The sequence below is a fragment of the Erythrolamprus reginae genome, chromosome 2 (assembly GCF_031021105.1).
Source record: "Erythrolamprus reginae isolate rEryReg1 chromosome 2, rEryReg1.hap1, whole genome shotgun sequence".
Taxonomy (NCBI): Eukaryota; Metazoa; Chordata; class Lepidosauria; order Squamata; family Dipsadidae; genus Erythrolamprus; species Erythrolamprus reginae.
The window spans coordinates 203,508,567-203,526,789 of record NC_091951.1 but is presented as its reverse complement, the minus strand read 5'-3'; the positions used below and the strand labels follow the sequence as shown (position 1 = coordinate 203,526,789).

General features: G+C 45.1%; 1 protein-coding gene across 2 annotated transcripts in view; it reads left to right on the top strand.

Annotated features, from left to right (window-relative positions):
* ATP2B3 (ATPase plasma membrane Ca2+ transporting 3) overlaps positions 1–18,223 on the top strand; it is a 103,379-nt gene that overhangs the window by 66,517 nt on the left and 18,639 nt on the right. For both annotated transcript variants that reach the window (XM_070741363.1, XM_070741362.1), the window contains 4 exons: positions 2,083–2,296; positions 5,122–5,333; positions 9,708–9,815; positions 10,407–10,589. In XM_070741363.1, coding sequence (XP_070597464.1) covers positions 2,083–2,296; positions 5,122–5,333; positions 9,708–9,815; positions 10,407–10,589 — 717 coding nt within the window. The remainder of the gene's footprint in view (positions 1–2,082; positions 2,297–5,121; positions 5,334–9,707; positions 9,816–10,406; positions 10,590–18,223) is intronic.

Here is an 18,223-nt window from a genome sequence, read left to right as displayed (position 1 = left end):
ATCAGAAACCAGGAACTTGACACCAACCAGCATGTAGTTCTAATACATCTGGAAGGCACTGAGCTCAGACAATTCTTAACATTTTGATATGTATTTAACAGAATGGAAAATGACTTTTGAAAGATACCATCCGTCATGTGTAAGATTTTGCTCTGTGTGTGTATATACATACATACATACATACATACATACATACATACATACATAACACACACATACAGACATTCATACAGTGTCCTCTGGAGCAGGGGTCTCCAACCTTGGCAACTTTAAGACTTGTGGACTTCAACTCCCAGAACTCCCAGGATTACCCACTTACCTCCCAGTTAGTAGTACCTCTCATAATTTTAATCTCTGTACTAAATGCGCTTATCACCTTTTCATTCCCGAAAAGACAAGTGTGTGTTTGTTTGTATGTGTGTGTGTAAAAATAATTAGATGAACATCTGTAAATGTAAACTATTAATCTGACTATAAAGCATTCTTTTTTAAAATGATGAAAAATTATGCTATATTAAAATGAGCAGAATGAGCTCCAGCAGCCCTCAATATTAATAGTGGGTGGGTTGGCCGCTCTTCCCGATCATCTGCCACACTCTAAGTAGCCATCTAAAAGGTAGAATCATGGCAACCGAACCAACATTTGTTAGTCTGAGACGTTTCCCTTCCCATCCAGGAAGCTTCATCAGTCAAAATTTTAAAAAAATTAAAAATCCCTACCTAACTAATTTTTTTTTATTTTTTGACTGATGAAGTTTTCTGGATGGTAAGCAAAACGTTTCAGATTAACAAATTTTGGTCTGGTTGCCATGATTCAGCCTTCTAGATACCTCTGTGCCTGGGCTATTAAATCTTCATTGACATATCTAAGTAGCTTCCTTCTTCTCCCTGCCCTTCCCCTGCCACCCTCACCAAGCATCCTTAGTCCTTCTGCTCTACCACCCAAGGAAAGGAGCACAAGGATTGTGCTAACAACGATAGGGGCTGCACCCAATCCTCCTGTTCTTCCCATTAAAAATGGAAAGAATCTGCTTATTACTTCCATGAAAGAAACATGCTGCAATTATTGAAGTAAATACATTCTCGTTTGCATTATTGTTGTACTGGATCACTCTTTTAATCCAGATTATTACAGACCAGATCCTTATGAGGCTGTGAAAAGCAGTTTGAATCAATAGACATTTGAAGTCTGCACGCCAGGTCGTGGTTCTGACTAATCTAACCCAATTATTTATACTCTGGTATCAGTATATCTCACAGATCTCCAGAGTAGAGTCAGAGTGACTTAGTTCAAGGCAGATACTGTACTTGGTCCCCAACTCCTTGTTAATTTTCACAATACTGCAGAGATTTCCAGAGAGAAATAACAGGCAAGAGATATCACAAGTGAAAGAGTTAACTTTCTCCCTAACTCTCAATTGTACCTTGCAAGTTGCTCCCAAACTGTACAATACAGTACTCTGTTCACTGTCATCTTCTATTTAAAGGACTATTCAATCCAGTTTAAAATAAAAGAATAAAAATGGTGGAGCACAAGGACGAGTCTTTGGAGCTGTCCATCAACAGGTAAATTCAGGAAAGCAAGACTTGTCTTGTTTTGTCCTTTCATTCTTGATGGATTCCTTCTCCTTCTCCATTTCCTCCTCCTTTTGATTTTGAGGCAGCTACTCATAAGCTCAGCTCTTAGTTGAAGCACCAGCCCCAAACTGAAATTCAAAAGTATTCTGATAGCAGCTTTTTTGCCTAACAAAGCTGCTACCAGATACCGTCTGAATTTTGATTACCATAGAGTACCATGGCTGCTCTCCCACAAGGCCTCAATCTCCCTTGAGATCTTCTGCCTGGAAATGCCCCTTGTGGTGATACATAGATCCATATATTGATGACATTCACCTAATATGCCCCAAGTACCAGCTTTGAGTAGTACTGATTGTGTTACAAGAACGTTTGCTCATTTCTAAGCAAAGTCCATGCATATCTTAAGGTGGGTAGAGTATGCTTAGTGTGCCTAGAGGTGGATGGGTACATGTTTCCTTCACTTCCTGGAGATGTTACAATTTCCCTTCTCAATTTCTCCTAAAGGATTCTCCTCTCAAGGCAGTACAGATGCTGTGGGTCAACCTCATTATGGATACATTTGCTTCCTTGGCACTTGCCACCGAGCCTCCAACTGAGGCCCTGCTGATGCGCAGGCCCTATGGACGCAACAAACCCCTCATATCCCGGACCATGATGAAGAATATTTTGGGCCATGCTGTGTACCAGCTCATTATCATCTTCACCCTCCTCTTTGTGGGTGAGTTTCTAAGTGAACTATAGAAGGGCAGAGGGTACAAGGTTAGAGAACTCCATTTACTGTCCCAGGAAATTTTCTGGGTTTCTATCACCTAGTTTTGCCTCATCAAGGCCATTCAGTAGTGATGATTATCGCATCTCTCTTCCAGGGGTATCTTATTAATCTCTGGCATGTGTGACAAGAGTTTATAACCTGTGCTACTTTGTTTTTCAAAATTAAAGGGACGAAATGAGAGAAATGGGACAAAAATAATTCCATGGCGCCATTGTCAGGCCTAGAAGCCATCTTTTACACTGGGCCTTCAGGCCTCCCACATTTTCTACTGTGGGAAAATGGAAGTGGCGATTATATGGAGCAAGGGAGATATATAGTCAAAATAACATTCCTTTCTGAGAGGGTCAAGGAAATCTTGCCCTGGCACCTGGATGACTGATGACTAAGAGGCATCCCCAATTGGGACAGTGTCTAATTGGGCCATTTGATGGACATGTGGGTGCTGAGCAGGGACTTGAACTTTCATTTGGGTGGGGAAAACCTGGAAACCTTCAAATTCGGGTTTTCCCAAATGTGCCAATATGACATCTCTAATAAAATGGAACTTTTAGGAAGTTTGAGCCTCAGATTCTTATTTCATTGGGGCTTTATTACTTGGAAACGTCGCATTAACTAGAATATCCTACTTGTTGTGGCCTAGCCCCCAGGGCCATCTGTTTATCCTGTATCATTAGGGCATTTACATGGGGGCAGGAGAAAGATCAACTTCACAAAATATAAATACAAAGATATCTCTACCTAAGAACGTATCTACTTATGAACTTTTCTAGATAAGAACCGGGTGTTCAAGATTTTTCTGCTTCTTCTCAAGAACCATTCTCCAAAACTGGAACTGGAAAAGGCAGGGAGAAGCCTCCATGGGGCCTCTCTAGGAATCTCCTGGGAGGAAGCAGGGCATTATTTGCTTTTACATTGATTCCTATGGGGAAAATGGCTTCTTCTTACAAACCTTTCTACTTAAGAACCTGGTCATGGAACGAATTAAGTTCTTAAGTAGAGGTACCACTGTAGAATCAAACTTTTGTTGGAAGTGGGGGGATGCAAGAAATGAAATTTCAACTTGAAACAGACACTTTTAACACAATTAGCGATGGGAGGGGATGAAAACATAATTTCTAAAACCACAGTCAACATTTTGAAAGAGCTACTGGGAAGTTCTGATGAAGAGGCTGCTCCTCTAAATTAGGAAGCAGCAAAGTTATAAAGTTGAAATAAAGAGTTTCCAAGTTACAAAGCCCCAACTGACTGCGCTTGTACAGAAACAACAGATACCAGAAACAATGAAAAGGCAGTAAAACTAATCTTAGCAGAATTATTAGGTAACCTTTTTTTCTCATTACTCTAAAGCAGGGGTGTCAAACTCGCATCAGGGTTGTGTTTGACCTTGTGGGTGTCAGGTTGGGCATGGCTGGTTTGACATCACTCGTGTCAGGAGCACATATGGCAGCCCGAGTGCTCTGACAGTGAAAACAGGAACAGGAAGCTCTGTTTTAGCTGGCAATGCAGGCCGGTCCTTCCCTGTTTCCAGGGCAACCGCGTGGGCCAGATCTAAGCACCCTGCAGGCCAGGGCCTTGAGTTTGACACCCTTGCTAGTACAGTGATCCCCCGATCATTGCGAGGGTTCCGTTCCAGGACCCCCCACAATGAGCGGGTTTTCGCGAAGTAGCGCTGCGGAAGTAAAAACACCATCTGCGCATGCGCAGATGGTGTTTTTACTTCCCAGCAGCGAGGAGCTGAAGATTGGGGTTTCCCCGCCGCCCACGCGAACTCCTCGCTGCTGCCGCGCCCGCCGCTCGCCCGCCCTGAAAGGGAAAGCCCCCCCAGGCCGGCTCCGATCCCCCCAGGCCGGCTCCGATCCCCCAGGCTGGCTCCGATCGTTTTAAAACAGGCGCGCCGCTTCTCCGCTGACTCCTGGCGAACTTCCCCGCTTTAGGAGTCAGCGGAGAAGCGGCGCGCCTGTTTTAAAAGATCAGAGCCGGCCTGGGGGGGCTTTCCAGCAACCCACGAGCCCCCAACCCGGGCTCATGGGTTGCTGGAAAGCCCCCCCAGGCCGGCTCCGATCTTTTAAAACAGGCGCGCCGCTTCTCCGCTGACTCCTGGCGAACTTCCCCGCTTTAGGAGTCAGGAGAAGACTCAGGGAAGCCGCCCAGCAGCTGATCTGCCCGGCGCCATCTACGCATGCGTGCCCATAGAAAAAAGGGCACGCATGTGCAGATGGTGTTTTGACTTCCGGGTTGAAAAATCGCAAATTAGCCTGTTCGCAATGGTCGGGAACGCAATAACCGGGGGATCACTGTATAAGGAAAAGATGGGGCTTGGATCAAATTCCTTTAGATTCAGCTATTAACTGAAAATTCCACTCTAATCAGAGCTGGAGGAGACTCTTTTCTCCCACCCACCATAACCCACATCTATGTATTCCTTTTCTCTTGGCACTTCCAAGAGAACAAAGCTCTCCCCCCTGGAAAGGGAGGGTTTGAGGGAGAGGGGGCCCCCTTTTTTAGTAAGATGCCTCCTAACAAGAAGTCTTGCATCTCTCAAGAAGATCTAGGATTCCAATCCCAACATGTTGATTTGAATATCTGGGCTGGCAGCTTGTCCTCTGTCATGAGGGGCTGATAGGTAAGCAGCAAGAGTGAATCTGGGGTGGGAGCTCACTGGTCCATTACAACAACAAGCTGGAACTTCAGTGGAGGGATGGATTTGACTGATTGGAACTGGCATTGTCAGTTCACGATGCATTGCTTTACTTCCTTTCCTTACCCCGCAGGAGAAGTTATATTTGACATCGACTGTGGCCGCAACGCTCCCCTGCATTCTCCACCCTCGGAGCATTACACCATCATCTTTAACACCTTTGTTATGATGCAGCTGTTCAATGAGATCAATGCCCGCAAAATCCATGGAGAGCGCAATGTCTTTGATGGCATTTTTGGCAACCCCATCTTCTGCAGCATTGTTTTGGGCACTTTTGGCATACAGGTATAAACTTGCTGCAAAGGTTTATGTGAAAAGCTATGTGGCATTAGAAAAAGACAGAAGAGAGGCATGTATTTCCTCTTTCTGTGGGCTTTAGCAATACCAATAGCACTTAGCCTTATATAACTCTTTGCAGTGCTTTACAGCCCTCTCTAAGAGGTTTACAGAATCAACATACTGCCCCCAACAATCTGTGTCCTCATTTTACCCACTTCAGAATGATGGAAAACTGAGTCAACCTTGAGTCACTCAGGATCAAACTCCTGGAGTGAGCAGTGAGTTAGACCTGTAGTACAATACTGCATTTTAACCAGCAGTGGGCTATGAGCCGTAACACTAAATTGTGCTCGCCGCCATGGCTCATAAGTTCTTGCGGGACCAGCGCAATGTTGCTGCTGCACCTGTGGAGGTAGCAAAATTGTGCTCGTGTTTTGGCAAGGTTTTACCTTCGGCTCCATGTGCAATCTTGCTACCTCCACAGGTGCAGCAGCAAAATCGTGCTGGTCCCGCAAGAACTTACGAGCCATGGCGGCAAGCACAATTTAGCATTCCGGCTCGTAGCCCACTGCTGATTGTAACCATTGTGCCACCACAACCTGGTGCTCTCTAGATGTGTTGACATGCAACTCTCAGATTCTTAGTCAGTATGGTCAGTGCTCCCATCCTAGTTAATCCCAACACATTTAAGGATAGCTAGTCCGGAAAGTTGATGTATGAATAGTTCTCTGTGTGTGTTGTGCCTCTATCTGTGTCTGCATGAAATGTAAATGTTTATGCATGCTATTGTAAACATAGTAATTAAAGGTCCGTGACACTTCACAAATAGGCAAGGTAGACATGTTATAAGAGCCTCGGTGGTGCAGTGGTTAAAGTGCAGTACTGCAAACTACTTTTACTGATTACCAGCTGCCAGCCGTTTGGTAGATCGAATCTCAGTAGGTTCAAGAGTGACTCAGCCTTCCATCCTTCCAAGGTCAGTAAAATAAGGACCCAGATTGTTGGGGGAAATATAACTCTCTGTAAATCGCTTGGAGAGGACTGTAAAGCACTGTGAAGCGTTATGCAAGTCTAAATGCTATTGCTATTGCTAGATGTACTGTAGAACTGCCCTAAGCCTGTATCCTGATGGTGAGGACCGCAACTGGAAAGAAAGATTCGGAAGACAGGGAGAAGCAAGGTTGACAGTATATACATTCATTAAAATACAAATCGTGTAAACACAGGCGGATAGTATGTGCATCATGGAAATAATAGACAAATAGACATTGAGACATTTTTAAGCCAGTTTTTAAGATAACACTGGGAAGTGGGTCAATCAGATGCTTTCCTGACTCACAGGAAATAAAAGAAGGGGGAGGAGGAGCAGCACAAGCAGGCTTGCAAGATTCTGTTTCTATAGCCAATCCCCATTAAAGTAGCTATAGCCTTCTAGTGGCGTTGATTTCATGGTCTAGTCCATCTAGTGAGGGGGGGTGAGTGGAGGGGGGGAGATGCATGTATGGATGGATTATTTGCATTTAGACAGACTCTGATATTTTACTTGCTTTGATCTTTTACCTTAGACCTCTGGTACTTTCTGCCCTGCAATACGTAATATACTGCTCAAAAAGATAAAGGGAACACCCAAATAACACATCCTAGATCTGAATGAATGAAATATTCTCATTGAATACTTTGTTCTGTACAAAGTTGAATGTGCTGACAACAGCCTGTGTTGCTTCCTAAGTGGACAGTTTGATTTCACAGAAGTTTGATTTACTTGGAATTATACTGTGTTGTTTAAGTATTGTTGTGATTCAGCCTGAGGCTGCTCAGGGGCCGGCTGGGTCTCTGCTGGATCCAGGCCCGGAGGAGGAGGACAGTGAACAGGAGGGGGAGGACCAGGCAGACAGGGGAGAGGAAAGTCAGGAAGAGGATGAGGGGGAGCAGCCTGAGAGCCCCGGGGGGGGGGGGGGGTCTCTCCCCAGCCAGTAGCCTGGCCTCATTGGATGAGGAAGCACAGGCTATAATTGACATGAGACAGCGACGTGCAGCTCAGAGACGGGACCAATTAGAAAGGTATTGGCATCACTGAATTGGCAACAGCTGGGTTTGGGTGTGGTTCTCCTCAGCAGGGTTTAAAAGGCAGGCAAGCCTTTTCAGCCATGTGGAGCGTTATCAACTGGAAGTTCTGTGACCCTGCTTTGCTTTTCGGCGTCTCTGATCTTGGCTTGTGGCCTAGAACAGCGTTTCCCAACCGGTGTGCCGCGGCACACTGGTGTGCCGCGAGACATCGCCAGGTGTGCCGCCTGGGCGGGGCGCTGCGGTGCCTCTGAACTCTCCGCTCCTGCCCGATGCCGCGGTTTCTGGCGCTCTCCTGCTGGGCCCCAAAGAAGGAAGGCAGGAAGGAGAGCTCCATTCTTCGCGCAGGCAGTCGCGGGGAGATGGCGGGGGGGGGCGGCTAAAGCGGCCCCGGGCACCGTTCCCTGTAGGCTTTTCCAGGGGCGCGCAGGAGAGCGCCAGAAACCGCGGCATCGGGCAGGAGCGGAGAGTTCAGAGGCACCGCAGCGCCCCGCCCAGGCGACAGGGAAGCTTCAGCTGGGCCGCGGCATCGAGCAGGAACCGGGAGGTCGGAGGCACCGGCACGGCAGCGCCCGCCCAGCTGAAGCTTCCCTGTCGTCATCGGCAAGTGTCCTTTGGGGCCCGGCGGGAGGGCACTGGCGGTGGGAGCGGGGGGGGGGGGCGCGGCTGCAGCGGCGCAGGCAGTCGCGGGGAGATGGCGGGGGGGGCGGCTAAAGCGGCCCCGGGCACCGTTCCCTGTAGGTGGCCCTGTAGGCTTTTCCAGGGGCGCGCAGGGAGCCGCGGCCCCCCCCGCCTACCGGATTTCCCTCCGCGCGGTTGGGGAGGTGGATTCGCCGCCCCCCGCCAGCCCAATCTCCCTCCGTGGGGGGGGGAGGGGGCGACGAACCGACGACCGGGGTCTGTCCGTCCATGTTGGGTGGTGCAGGGCAGGCACAGGCAGCCCCAGGGGAGAACAAGGGAGGGAGAGAAAGGAAAGAGAGAGTAAGGGAGGGAGAGAAAATTGAATGAAGGAGGGAGAGAAAGAAAGAGTAAGAAGTAGAAAGGATAGAGATAAAGGAAGAGAAAGAGGGGGAGAAAGGAAAGAGGGAGGGAGGTGGGAGAGAAAATTGAATGAAGGAGGGAGAGAAAGAAAGAGTAAGAAGTAGAAAGGATAGAGAAAAAGGAAGAGAAAGGGAGGGAGAGAAAGGAAAGAGGGAGGAAGGGGGGGAGAGAAAATTGAATGAAGGAGGGAGAGAAAGAAAGAGTAAGAAGTAGAAAGGATAGAGAAAAAGGAAGAGAAAGGGAGGGAGAGAAAGGAAAGAGGGAGGACGGGAGGGAGAGAAAATTGAATGAAGGAGGGAGAGAAAGAAAGAGTAAGAAGTAGAAAGGATAGAGAAAAAGGAAGAGAAAGGGAGGGGGAAAAGGGAAAGAGGGAGGAAGGGGGAGAGAAAGAAGATATGAAGGAGGGAGAAAAAGAAAGAGAGATAGGAAGGAAAGAGGGAGAGAAAGGAATGAGAGAGAAAGGGAGGGAGAGAAAGGGAATGAAAGAGGGAGAAGGGGTGAGAGATAGAAAGGATAGACAGAAAGGGAGAGAAAGGAAAGAGAGAAAGGGAGGGAGAGGAAGGAAAGAGATGAGAGAGGAAGGAGGAGACAGAAAGAGAGGAAGGAAGGAAGAGAGAAAGAAAGAGGGATGGAGAGAGAAAGGAAGGAAGAGAGAGAAAGAGGGAGAGAGAGAGAAATAGAGCGAAAGGGAGGAAGAGAGATTTTTTTTCTCCAAACTTTTTTTTAGCGCCCCCCCCCCCCCATGTTCCCCAGGATTTTGAAAATATGAAAAATGTGCCGCGGCTCCAAAAAGGTTGGGAAACACTGGCCTAGAAGACTGGAAGACTTGGGGGAGGCGTATGTTTGTTATCTCCAGCGTTGTTTTTGACAGCAAGAATCCTGTTTTACTTCATGGCCTTCGTGAAACATCTTTGAAGTTTCAGCGTGTTCCTGTTTGTAAGGACATTTTCTGTTACCTGTGTTTGCTTTGAATTCTATAAACTGCCTTTGATTTTTACCAGTTGGGTTGGTGTTTGCCTCTGGAGGGACCCAGACAGAATAAGTATTCCCTTTATTTTTTTGAGCAGTGTATTTTGGTCCTTTTTTCCTTTCTTTTTTAAATGCTTTTCTTACATTTAACTGAGGATCTGGTTCTTCAGATCCTGGATCTGTTCCTATCTGTTCTTTGTCCTGCATCTGACCCAGATTTTCCCTCTGTCCTGTTCAGACAAGCCCCTTCTAGTACTAAAAGGTTGACTGTCAACTTACCATCCCTCTCCCCCCCCCCCCCTACAGATCGTCATTGTGCAGTTTGGGGGGAAACCATTCAGCTGTTCTCCACTGAATGCACAGCAATGGTTGTGGTGTCTTTTCGTGGGCTTCGGGGAACTCGTTTGGGGACAGGTAAGGAAATCATTTCCATTTACACCAGTATATGCTCTATCTTACTTCTCCATCTGTATTGGAATTTCCTTCCAGGGTTTGTTATCAGTTTTATGCCCCCCCCCCCCAAAAAATATGAAATAGAAGAGAATAAAAGCTTCTCTTAGTCATTTTTGCCGCACCCTTTATAGAATTATATCTCTCTCTCTTTCTTCCCATACTTATCTACCCCACTTTCCTTCTTATTTTTCAATTGAAAGTTCTTCATTTGCCCATAGATAAGATGCTCCAGACCTAAAAAACTGTTGCTATCTTTTTCACCCATTGCCCTATATATTTATATAACATTATTATTCTACTTTTATAGTACAATTGTATATTGTTGCAATGTAGTATAATCTAGAGTACTTCCTAATCACCTCTAGCATGGAATATGTCTTTTTCACCTCCATAGCCTACTGAGCTACTGTTTTCATTAAGCGATCTATGGTTGCCCCATGTTCTATCACTATTATTTATTTTTTTCCCCCTGAAAATTATTAAAACTGAGCAAAGGTATTTTCTTCAGAGAAAAGACTGAAAAGTAGCCTAGGTATTTGCTCCCCGCTGCAGGTCATTGCCACCATCCCTACCAGCCATCTTAAATGCCTGAAGGAAGCAGGACATGGCCCTGGTAAGGATGAGATGACAGATGAGGAAATGGCTGAGGATGAGGAGGAAATTGACCACGCTGAGCGGGAGCTACGCCGTGGCCAGATCTTGTGGTTCCGTGGCCTCAACCGCATCCAGACCCAGGTATGAGACAGGGAGTAGAATCCTCCTGACCTCTGACTCCGACTAGTGCTTTCCTCCCCACCCCCCTTCCCCAATCCTTCCTTTGCTTTAGCGGTGACTTGAAGACAAACCTTTCATCTGGTTATCTCCTACCCCTTCCCAGGACATGGTAGTTTCACCCTGATGCTCATGCCTGGTGGAGAGAGAGAGAGAGAGACCTTTAATGCCAGGCATTTCCACACTGCCTTGTTTCAAGAGAACAAACTAATGAATGCCGCGCTTGGGTGCATGAACAGGAGCAGCTGATAGAAGCAGAAATGGGATGGTGAATTTTTTGGGGGGTGGGTGGGATGTTGTTGTTGGGCTATTTAAAAATTGTCCAAGAAAAAGCCAGCAAACCTATAACTAAGACAATGACAGCAATGGTAACAGCAGGGCCTTAGTCATTGTAATACCAGTCCCAATAAGGAAAATTGTAGTAGAGTTAACGGTAGTAATTTATACAGCATTAGGTCATGCTAGATCATTGGTTCTCAACCTTTCTAATGCCGCGACCCCTTAATATAGTTTTTCATGCTTTGGTGACCCTCAACCATAAGTCTAGTGCCAATTCTCCCAACAGAACTTTAAGCTGATTGGCAGAAAGGTCAGAGGGACACTCCCACTGTATACGCCTGATTGGTCGGATTGTAAAAGTATGTCCCAAGGTGCTAGAATAGAAGCTTTAGTTCCTAACACCATGGGAAATTTGTCTTTCTCCATGGTCTTAGGCGACCCCTGTGAAACTGCCAGGTTGAGAACCACTGTGCTAAATGCTCATAAGATAAAGGAGCTGAAACAGGATGTCCAATATGATTATGGCAACAAATTGACTCATCTCTGACCACACGGTTATTAAACCCCACCATGTGGCTTGTGCATTTCTATAGAGAAAGATGATAATGGTAAGAGCTACCTAACATGTACTGTCCAAAGCAGCCCAAATATAATACTAGCTATGGCGTGTTGTATCTGCTTTTTGGTGGCGGTGGGGGGGTGAGGGGGGGCTTGATCCAAATGTCCATGACAGTACTAGAGCTGGGGCCTCACACATGGATCTTTATTCTATTACTTTGCTCCTCATTCATGTGCAGGGTCAGGTTGTCACAAACAGAAGGCTTCTGTATTAGTTCACAAGGAAACACCCCCAGTTTGTAACCTGTATTACTATAAGCACCTAAGACATAATTGAGGGTATTCCTTGCATAAGTATTATAGTGAGATAAAAACAATGTGAAATGAGTTTAAGCTCTTTCAAAGCCGTTCTTTCTTTGGCTGAAATGGATTTTAGGAAATAAATATTTGCATATGAAAGACAAAACTGTATTTATCAGTTGAAAAATGAAAAATATTGGGGAAGATAAAACATTATAGCTATATTTTGACTGCCTTCTAGGTTAAAAAAAATGTCCAATTAATTTTTGGATGAATCCTTGAGCATCAAATGAGAAGCAGGAGAAATCTCATTGCATACACAACAGTATTTTCTTTTGTGATGGAGAGCTAGATAGAATACAATATAATGCATTAACGTGTAAGCAGGGTCTTTGCTTTATTAGTAAGACAAACTCCACAAAGCTAGAGTTCCCAAGTTTTCCACAAGAAATTTAGATTAGATGCATGTTCCATCTGGCATTTGTAACTTGTCTGGTACACTCAATTTAAGAGAAAATGGCATTTTGACAGAAAGGAAAAAAGTGGGGAAGTTTAGAAAGAAATAGGTCTGTAAAATGTAAAAGATAACACTTCCACCGCAATGGAAATCCGTATGTTCAGGATGTTTCCCTACTGATATTGGAATTCAAATAGTCAAAACTTTACTACCTAGGATGGAGATGGGGCAGTTATCAAACATCTATCTCAAATTCCTACTCTCATATATTTTTCTTGTGCCTCTTTTATTTTTTTCATTTTATAAGGCAGTGATGGTGAACCTGTGGCACGGGTCCCACAGGTGGCACGTGGAGCCATTTCTGCTGGCACACGAGATGTTGCCCTAGCTCAGCTCCAATGTGCATTTGTGTTCTGGCCAGCTGATTTTTGGCTTGTGCAGAGGCTCCAGGAGGGCATTTTTGGCTTCCGGAGAGCCTCAGAGGGGGATGAGGGCGGGTGTTTTTACTCTCCCCTGGTTCCAGAAAGCCTTTGGAGCATGGGGAAGGTGAAAAACGAGCTTACTGGGGCCACCAGAAGTTGGGAAACAGGCTGTTTTCAGCCTTCAGAAGGCCTCTAAGAGTTGAGGGAAGCTGTTTTTGCCCTCCTCAGACATTGAATTATGGGTATGGGCACTCTTGCATGTGCGATAGCACACACGTGCATTCTTTTGGCACCTGAGGAAAACAAGGGTCGCCATCACTGTTATAAGGGGTGGAACAACAGTCCAATTTCTCAAATTCCCCACTTGTTTTTAAAGAGGTGTGCTTTTGATGAGCGCAGAGATCTTTTGAAGAGTTAATGCTCCTCTTTTCTTAGTAAAATATTTCATTATTATCTTTTCAAGAAACTGTTTTGGCACTATTTTTAGTAGGCTTTTATATTTGGACTAAAATCCATTTCAACTTTTCTTTTTTTAAAAAAAATACCATTCAATAAATCTGAAACATTGGCCAGTCAGCATGCTAAATTTATAAATACATGACTTAAATTACCTATTACTCACACAGTTAAATTACATCTTCTAGTAGATTGGGGTGGGTGGTGGGTCAGGAAATGAAATATCTCCCCACATAAGCATTGTACAGCCTAAAAGTGAAAAATCAATTACCAATCAGCATATAATTTATTGCAGGAAAAAATAATGACTGAAAAAGTTTAGAATCCTGCAGTTTGGGAACAACCCAAAATCATTCTGATTAATAATTCATTGGATTTACCTGGGCTTACCAAAGATCTGCATTGATTTACCTGGGCTTATAAAGAACTGTTCCTTTTAAACAAAAATTAAAGCAAGGATTACCAAGCACATAAAAGTTGCACTTGTGAATTTGCGAGCAATGTCAATGCAATCATAACCCGACAAGAAGTTAAGGTCCCTGGAGGGTGGGTGGGACACAGAACTCATCGGCAGGTAGGCGGTTCCCCCTCTGGTATTTCTAGCATTTGTACACAGGTACGAGTGGTCGCCAGTGGTCCATGTGAGCGGCATGATTCCAAAGACACCCATGTCTGGCTTCTATGTTCTAATTACATGCTTTCTGGTTGCAGCCTTTCCCCACCCATCCCTTCCCACTGCCTCCCACTGCCTCAAAGAGGGGGCGGGACATGTGCCTTGTTGCAACTCTTTTTTTTCCCCTTTTAGCATGTTAAAAAAAAATGTTCCTGCCTTAAGAGTTGATGCTCTTGGATCAAGGAGGTTCCCTGGCCAGGAGCATGATGAGAAATGACCAATAGCATGTGACGTATTGAAATTGCTATTGAATGGTTCAAATGAAATGACTGCCACCCGAGCATCATGTCCTCCAACCCTTCCCCAACAACAGCTCTTAATCAACTTACACTGGTGAAGGGTGCCCCGTGTTCCCCTCCCAATCTTTCATGACAGAACCCAGGAATCTGGCTCCCCTCCCAATCTTTCCCCATCATGGGTAAGAACCAGGGCTTCCAGGATGGAATGTAGAGGTTTCAGGCACGCTTAACCCCCAGTTCCTTTCATTCAGCGCAGACCCCTCATCTCAGCCTACTAAAGCAACTTCATCCCTTTGAGATGTAAGTTGTAGTGCCATGCCCATCTGAGTCAAAACAAGAACAGCTTCTACAAGGCTGATTAACCAAAGGAGAGGGGAGCAGGGAGGTTCCTGTAGTTCAAAATGCCTTGCACCAAAACCTACTGGTGTCCAATTGGAAATTCTCCTGCTTCTGCCTGCTCATACCATTTGCACCAGCAGGAGATCAAGTATTGAAAACTGGGTTGTACCGAGATTGTGTCTCCAAGCTGACTGATTTATCTGGATCTGTGTGTCTAATTTAACCATCTTGTGGACCTCATAAAGATGTTTTAGTACATGATGACAGTATAAGTGACATGTTTCCTATTGCAAAAGTAGGGAAGTAAAGCTCAAAGTGGGATTTGGCAAAACCCATCCTGGTAAGTTCATGGGTCTTTCCCCATTTCTGATGTGCTATTCAGCCATCTACCAGTCAGCAGATAACAATACTGGCATGATATTTGCTGAGCCCTTTGTTAATCCCTATCTTATCTCTGTCCCCAGTCTCTGCCGTTACCTCACTTTCCTCCAAGGTAAGAAGTGAGAAAGCTTACTAAATTTTAGACACCTTCAGGCTATCTGTGTCAGAATAAATATAAGAAAAATACCTTAATCCTACTAGGAACAGGATGAGCAACATGGGAACACAGTGGAATAAAAAGAAGCTGTCAATGTATGTTTGTACCATGGATAGATGCAGGCCATATCTTACAGTGGGAACATGCATTCCATTCTCTGCTGGGCTCCCTTTGGGCTATACTGATTTTGTGATACTGTCCAAATACTACCGGTAGTCATGAATTATATGGAATGAGGAGAATGCAATACTCCTCAAACACAATTATATTTGTAACAGGATGCATCATGTAAGCTTTCCTTTTTTTTGAGAACTTCTATGATCTTGGATTAAGAATAACATGTAAACAACAATAACAATGATTTCTCACCAAGCATGGTTCCCGAAGAAAAGACTTTCCCCCTTGCCAGCTATATCTTCCTTTGTGACATACCTGACTACTCTTAAAAATAGTAAGTTGAGGTTCCTTGATATAATACATCCCATTTATAAATTCAGTAGAATTCATATGAACAAGCTTTTCTATGAATGTCCCACTGAAAGTGATATCTACATATTCACATTTCATGTGAAACATTACCAAAATTTCCCCATACATAGAAAATGGTTCTGAACTTCTAATTTGTTTATTTGGAGTGGAAGGCACATGGACACATATCACATCCTTCCAGTCTAAAAGTGTCAAGGATAGTGTTATGGTCTGATTCCACTAATATCCTTCCTTCCTTCCTTCCCTCCCTCCCTGTTTCTTTCTCTTGGCTTGTTTCAAAGTGACAAAGGTGGATCCTAAATTCCTTCTTCCCTTTCACATTTCCTTTTCACACAGATACAAACTTATCCATACATGCGACTTTGCTGTCATTTACGGAGACACACACACTATCTTTCCAAGCAATCTAGTTCATGTGTGGGAATAAAAAGATTTACTTATCCTTTCTTAGCATGCCGAAATCTCATACTTTCCTTTGTCTTGTTAAGTGAAAACTAAGAAGCCCACCCGTTCAGTATCCTCTTCAGTTGTTCCCAGTTTAAACAGATTGTGCATTCAGTGGCTGGAACTTTGCATCATACTAAGCCATCATCTGGTTTCCTTGATTTTGGCTTAGAACAAGAACCTGACCTACAGACATAAATAAGGAACATCTCCAAAAGAATTGATCCGTTCATTTTTCACAGTAGATATTACAACATAAGAGATGTTTAACTCAGTATTTGTATACATAAACTATCACCAATAATACCATGCAATAATTCACGGTATGGTGGAGCCCAAACTTCAATTACACACTTCATGAATATATTACCACCAACACATCTCCATGGACTAGAAATAATAGCTATGTGGGGTTTCTTTTTTAAAAAACTACACAAAATGCATGATGGATTTCTGAAACATGATGGTTTATTTTCCTTTAATCTCTTATTGAAATCTTTGCAGGTTTTTCTTGTGCACTGTCTGATGTAATGTGGCCATGCCCCTCTGTCACACTTTAGATAAGTTGGGCTTCACCAGAATTTCCAGCCAATATGGTCTTCCTGGATTAGGGAAAGATGAGGCAGACTTCCTGCTTGTAGGGGATGTCTAGGTCACTATTATGCTATGTCATAAGACATGGCTTACTAACCAGGTTGCCTAGTTTCATATTTCCCAGTTTCATGTTTCATGCTAAGCCTAAACCAAACATTTTGGCTTAGTGAGCCAAAGAGTGTATATAATCAAATATAAGCCAAGAATTTGTGGTGCCAAAATACACCCCCAAAATTGCGTTCAGTTTATCTACAGATGGGCTTATCTGCAAGTATATACAGTAGACTTTCCCTTAAACTTTTAAAAAGAACTGTGTATATGTTGTTTATATTCACAGATATGTCCATCTGTTGATAAAACTGACCCTCAAAATTTGTGGGTTTAATATTCACAATAGGTTTATCCAGAGTGGCAATTTTCAAAATGAGACAATTTTTTTAAAAGAGTCTTGGTTTATCCATGAATGGTTTATCCACATGAATATATAGGAATCCCTTTAGAATTGTTTCTGGGATTAAGGAGTAATTTCTTAAACTAAGAGGAGGGAATAAAACTTTTCCCAGTTCTGTGATTGTATTAATAATCCTTTACTCTTTCTCCAAGGTTCATACTTACATAACCTAATTTTGAGCCAAGATTGATTTTTTTAAAAACTGCATCAACACCGTGGCCCATTATTTCCTCATCTTTTCTCTTATTTATTTTCTAAGTGACTGTATAACTGTATACAGTCATACCTCGTCTTACGAACCTAATTGGTTCCCGGGGGAGGTTCGTAAGACGAAAAGTTCATAAGACGAAACATTGTTTCCCATAGGAAACAATGTAAAGTCAATTAATCCGTGCAACAACAACAAAAAAACCGCAAAAAACGCTGCCGCCCGGCTGTCACCTTTTAAAACAGCCCGGGGGCTTCTCATCGGCCTCCCGAACGCCAAACCCGAACTTCCGGGTTTGGCGGTCGGGAGGCCGCCGAGAAGCCCCCCGGCTGTTTTAAAAGGTGACAGCTGGGCTGCGGGGCTTCTCAGCAGCCTCCCGAACCCCGAACCCGGAAGTTCAGCAAAAGTTTGGGGTTCAGGAGGCTGCTGGGAAGCCGTGCAGCCCGGCTGTCACCTTTTAAAACAGCCGGGGGACTTCCCAGCAGCCTCCCGAAGCCGAACGCCAAACCCGAACTTCCGCATTCGGCTTCGGGAGGCTGCTGGGAACCCCCCCCCCCCCGGCTGTTTTAAAAGGTGACAGCCGGGCTGCGCGGCTTCCCAGCAGCCTCCCGAACCCCGAACCCGGAAGTTCGGCAAAAGTTTGGGGTTCAGGAGGCTGCTGGGAAGCCGTGCAGCCCGGCTGTCACCTTTTAAAACAGCCGGGGGACTTCCCAGCAGCCTCCCGAAGCCGAACGCCAAACCCGAACTTCCGCATTCGGCTTCGGGAGGCTGCTGGGAACCCCCCCCCCCGGCTGTTTTAAAAGGTGACAGCCGGGCTGCGCGGCTTCCCAGCAGCCTCCCGAACCCCGAACCCGGAAGTTCGGCAAAAGTTTGGGGTTCAGGAGGCTGCTGGGAAGCCGCGCAGCCCGGCTGTCACCTTTTAAAACAGCCGGGGGACTTCCCAGCAGCCTCCCGAAGCCAAACGCCAAACCCGAACTTCCGCGTTCGGCTTCGGGAGGCTGCTGGGAAACCCCCCGGCTGTTTTAAAAGGTGACAGCCGGGCAGCGCGGCTTCCCAGCGGCCTCCCGAACGCCGAACCCGGAAGTTCGGGTTTGGCGTTCGTAAGACGAAAAAAGTTCGCAAGAAGAGGCAAAATTTTTCTGAACCCCAGG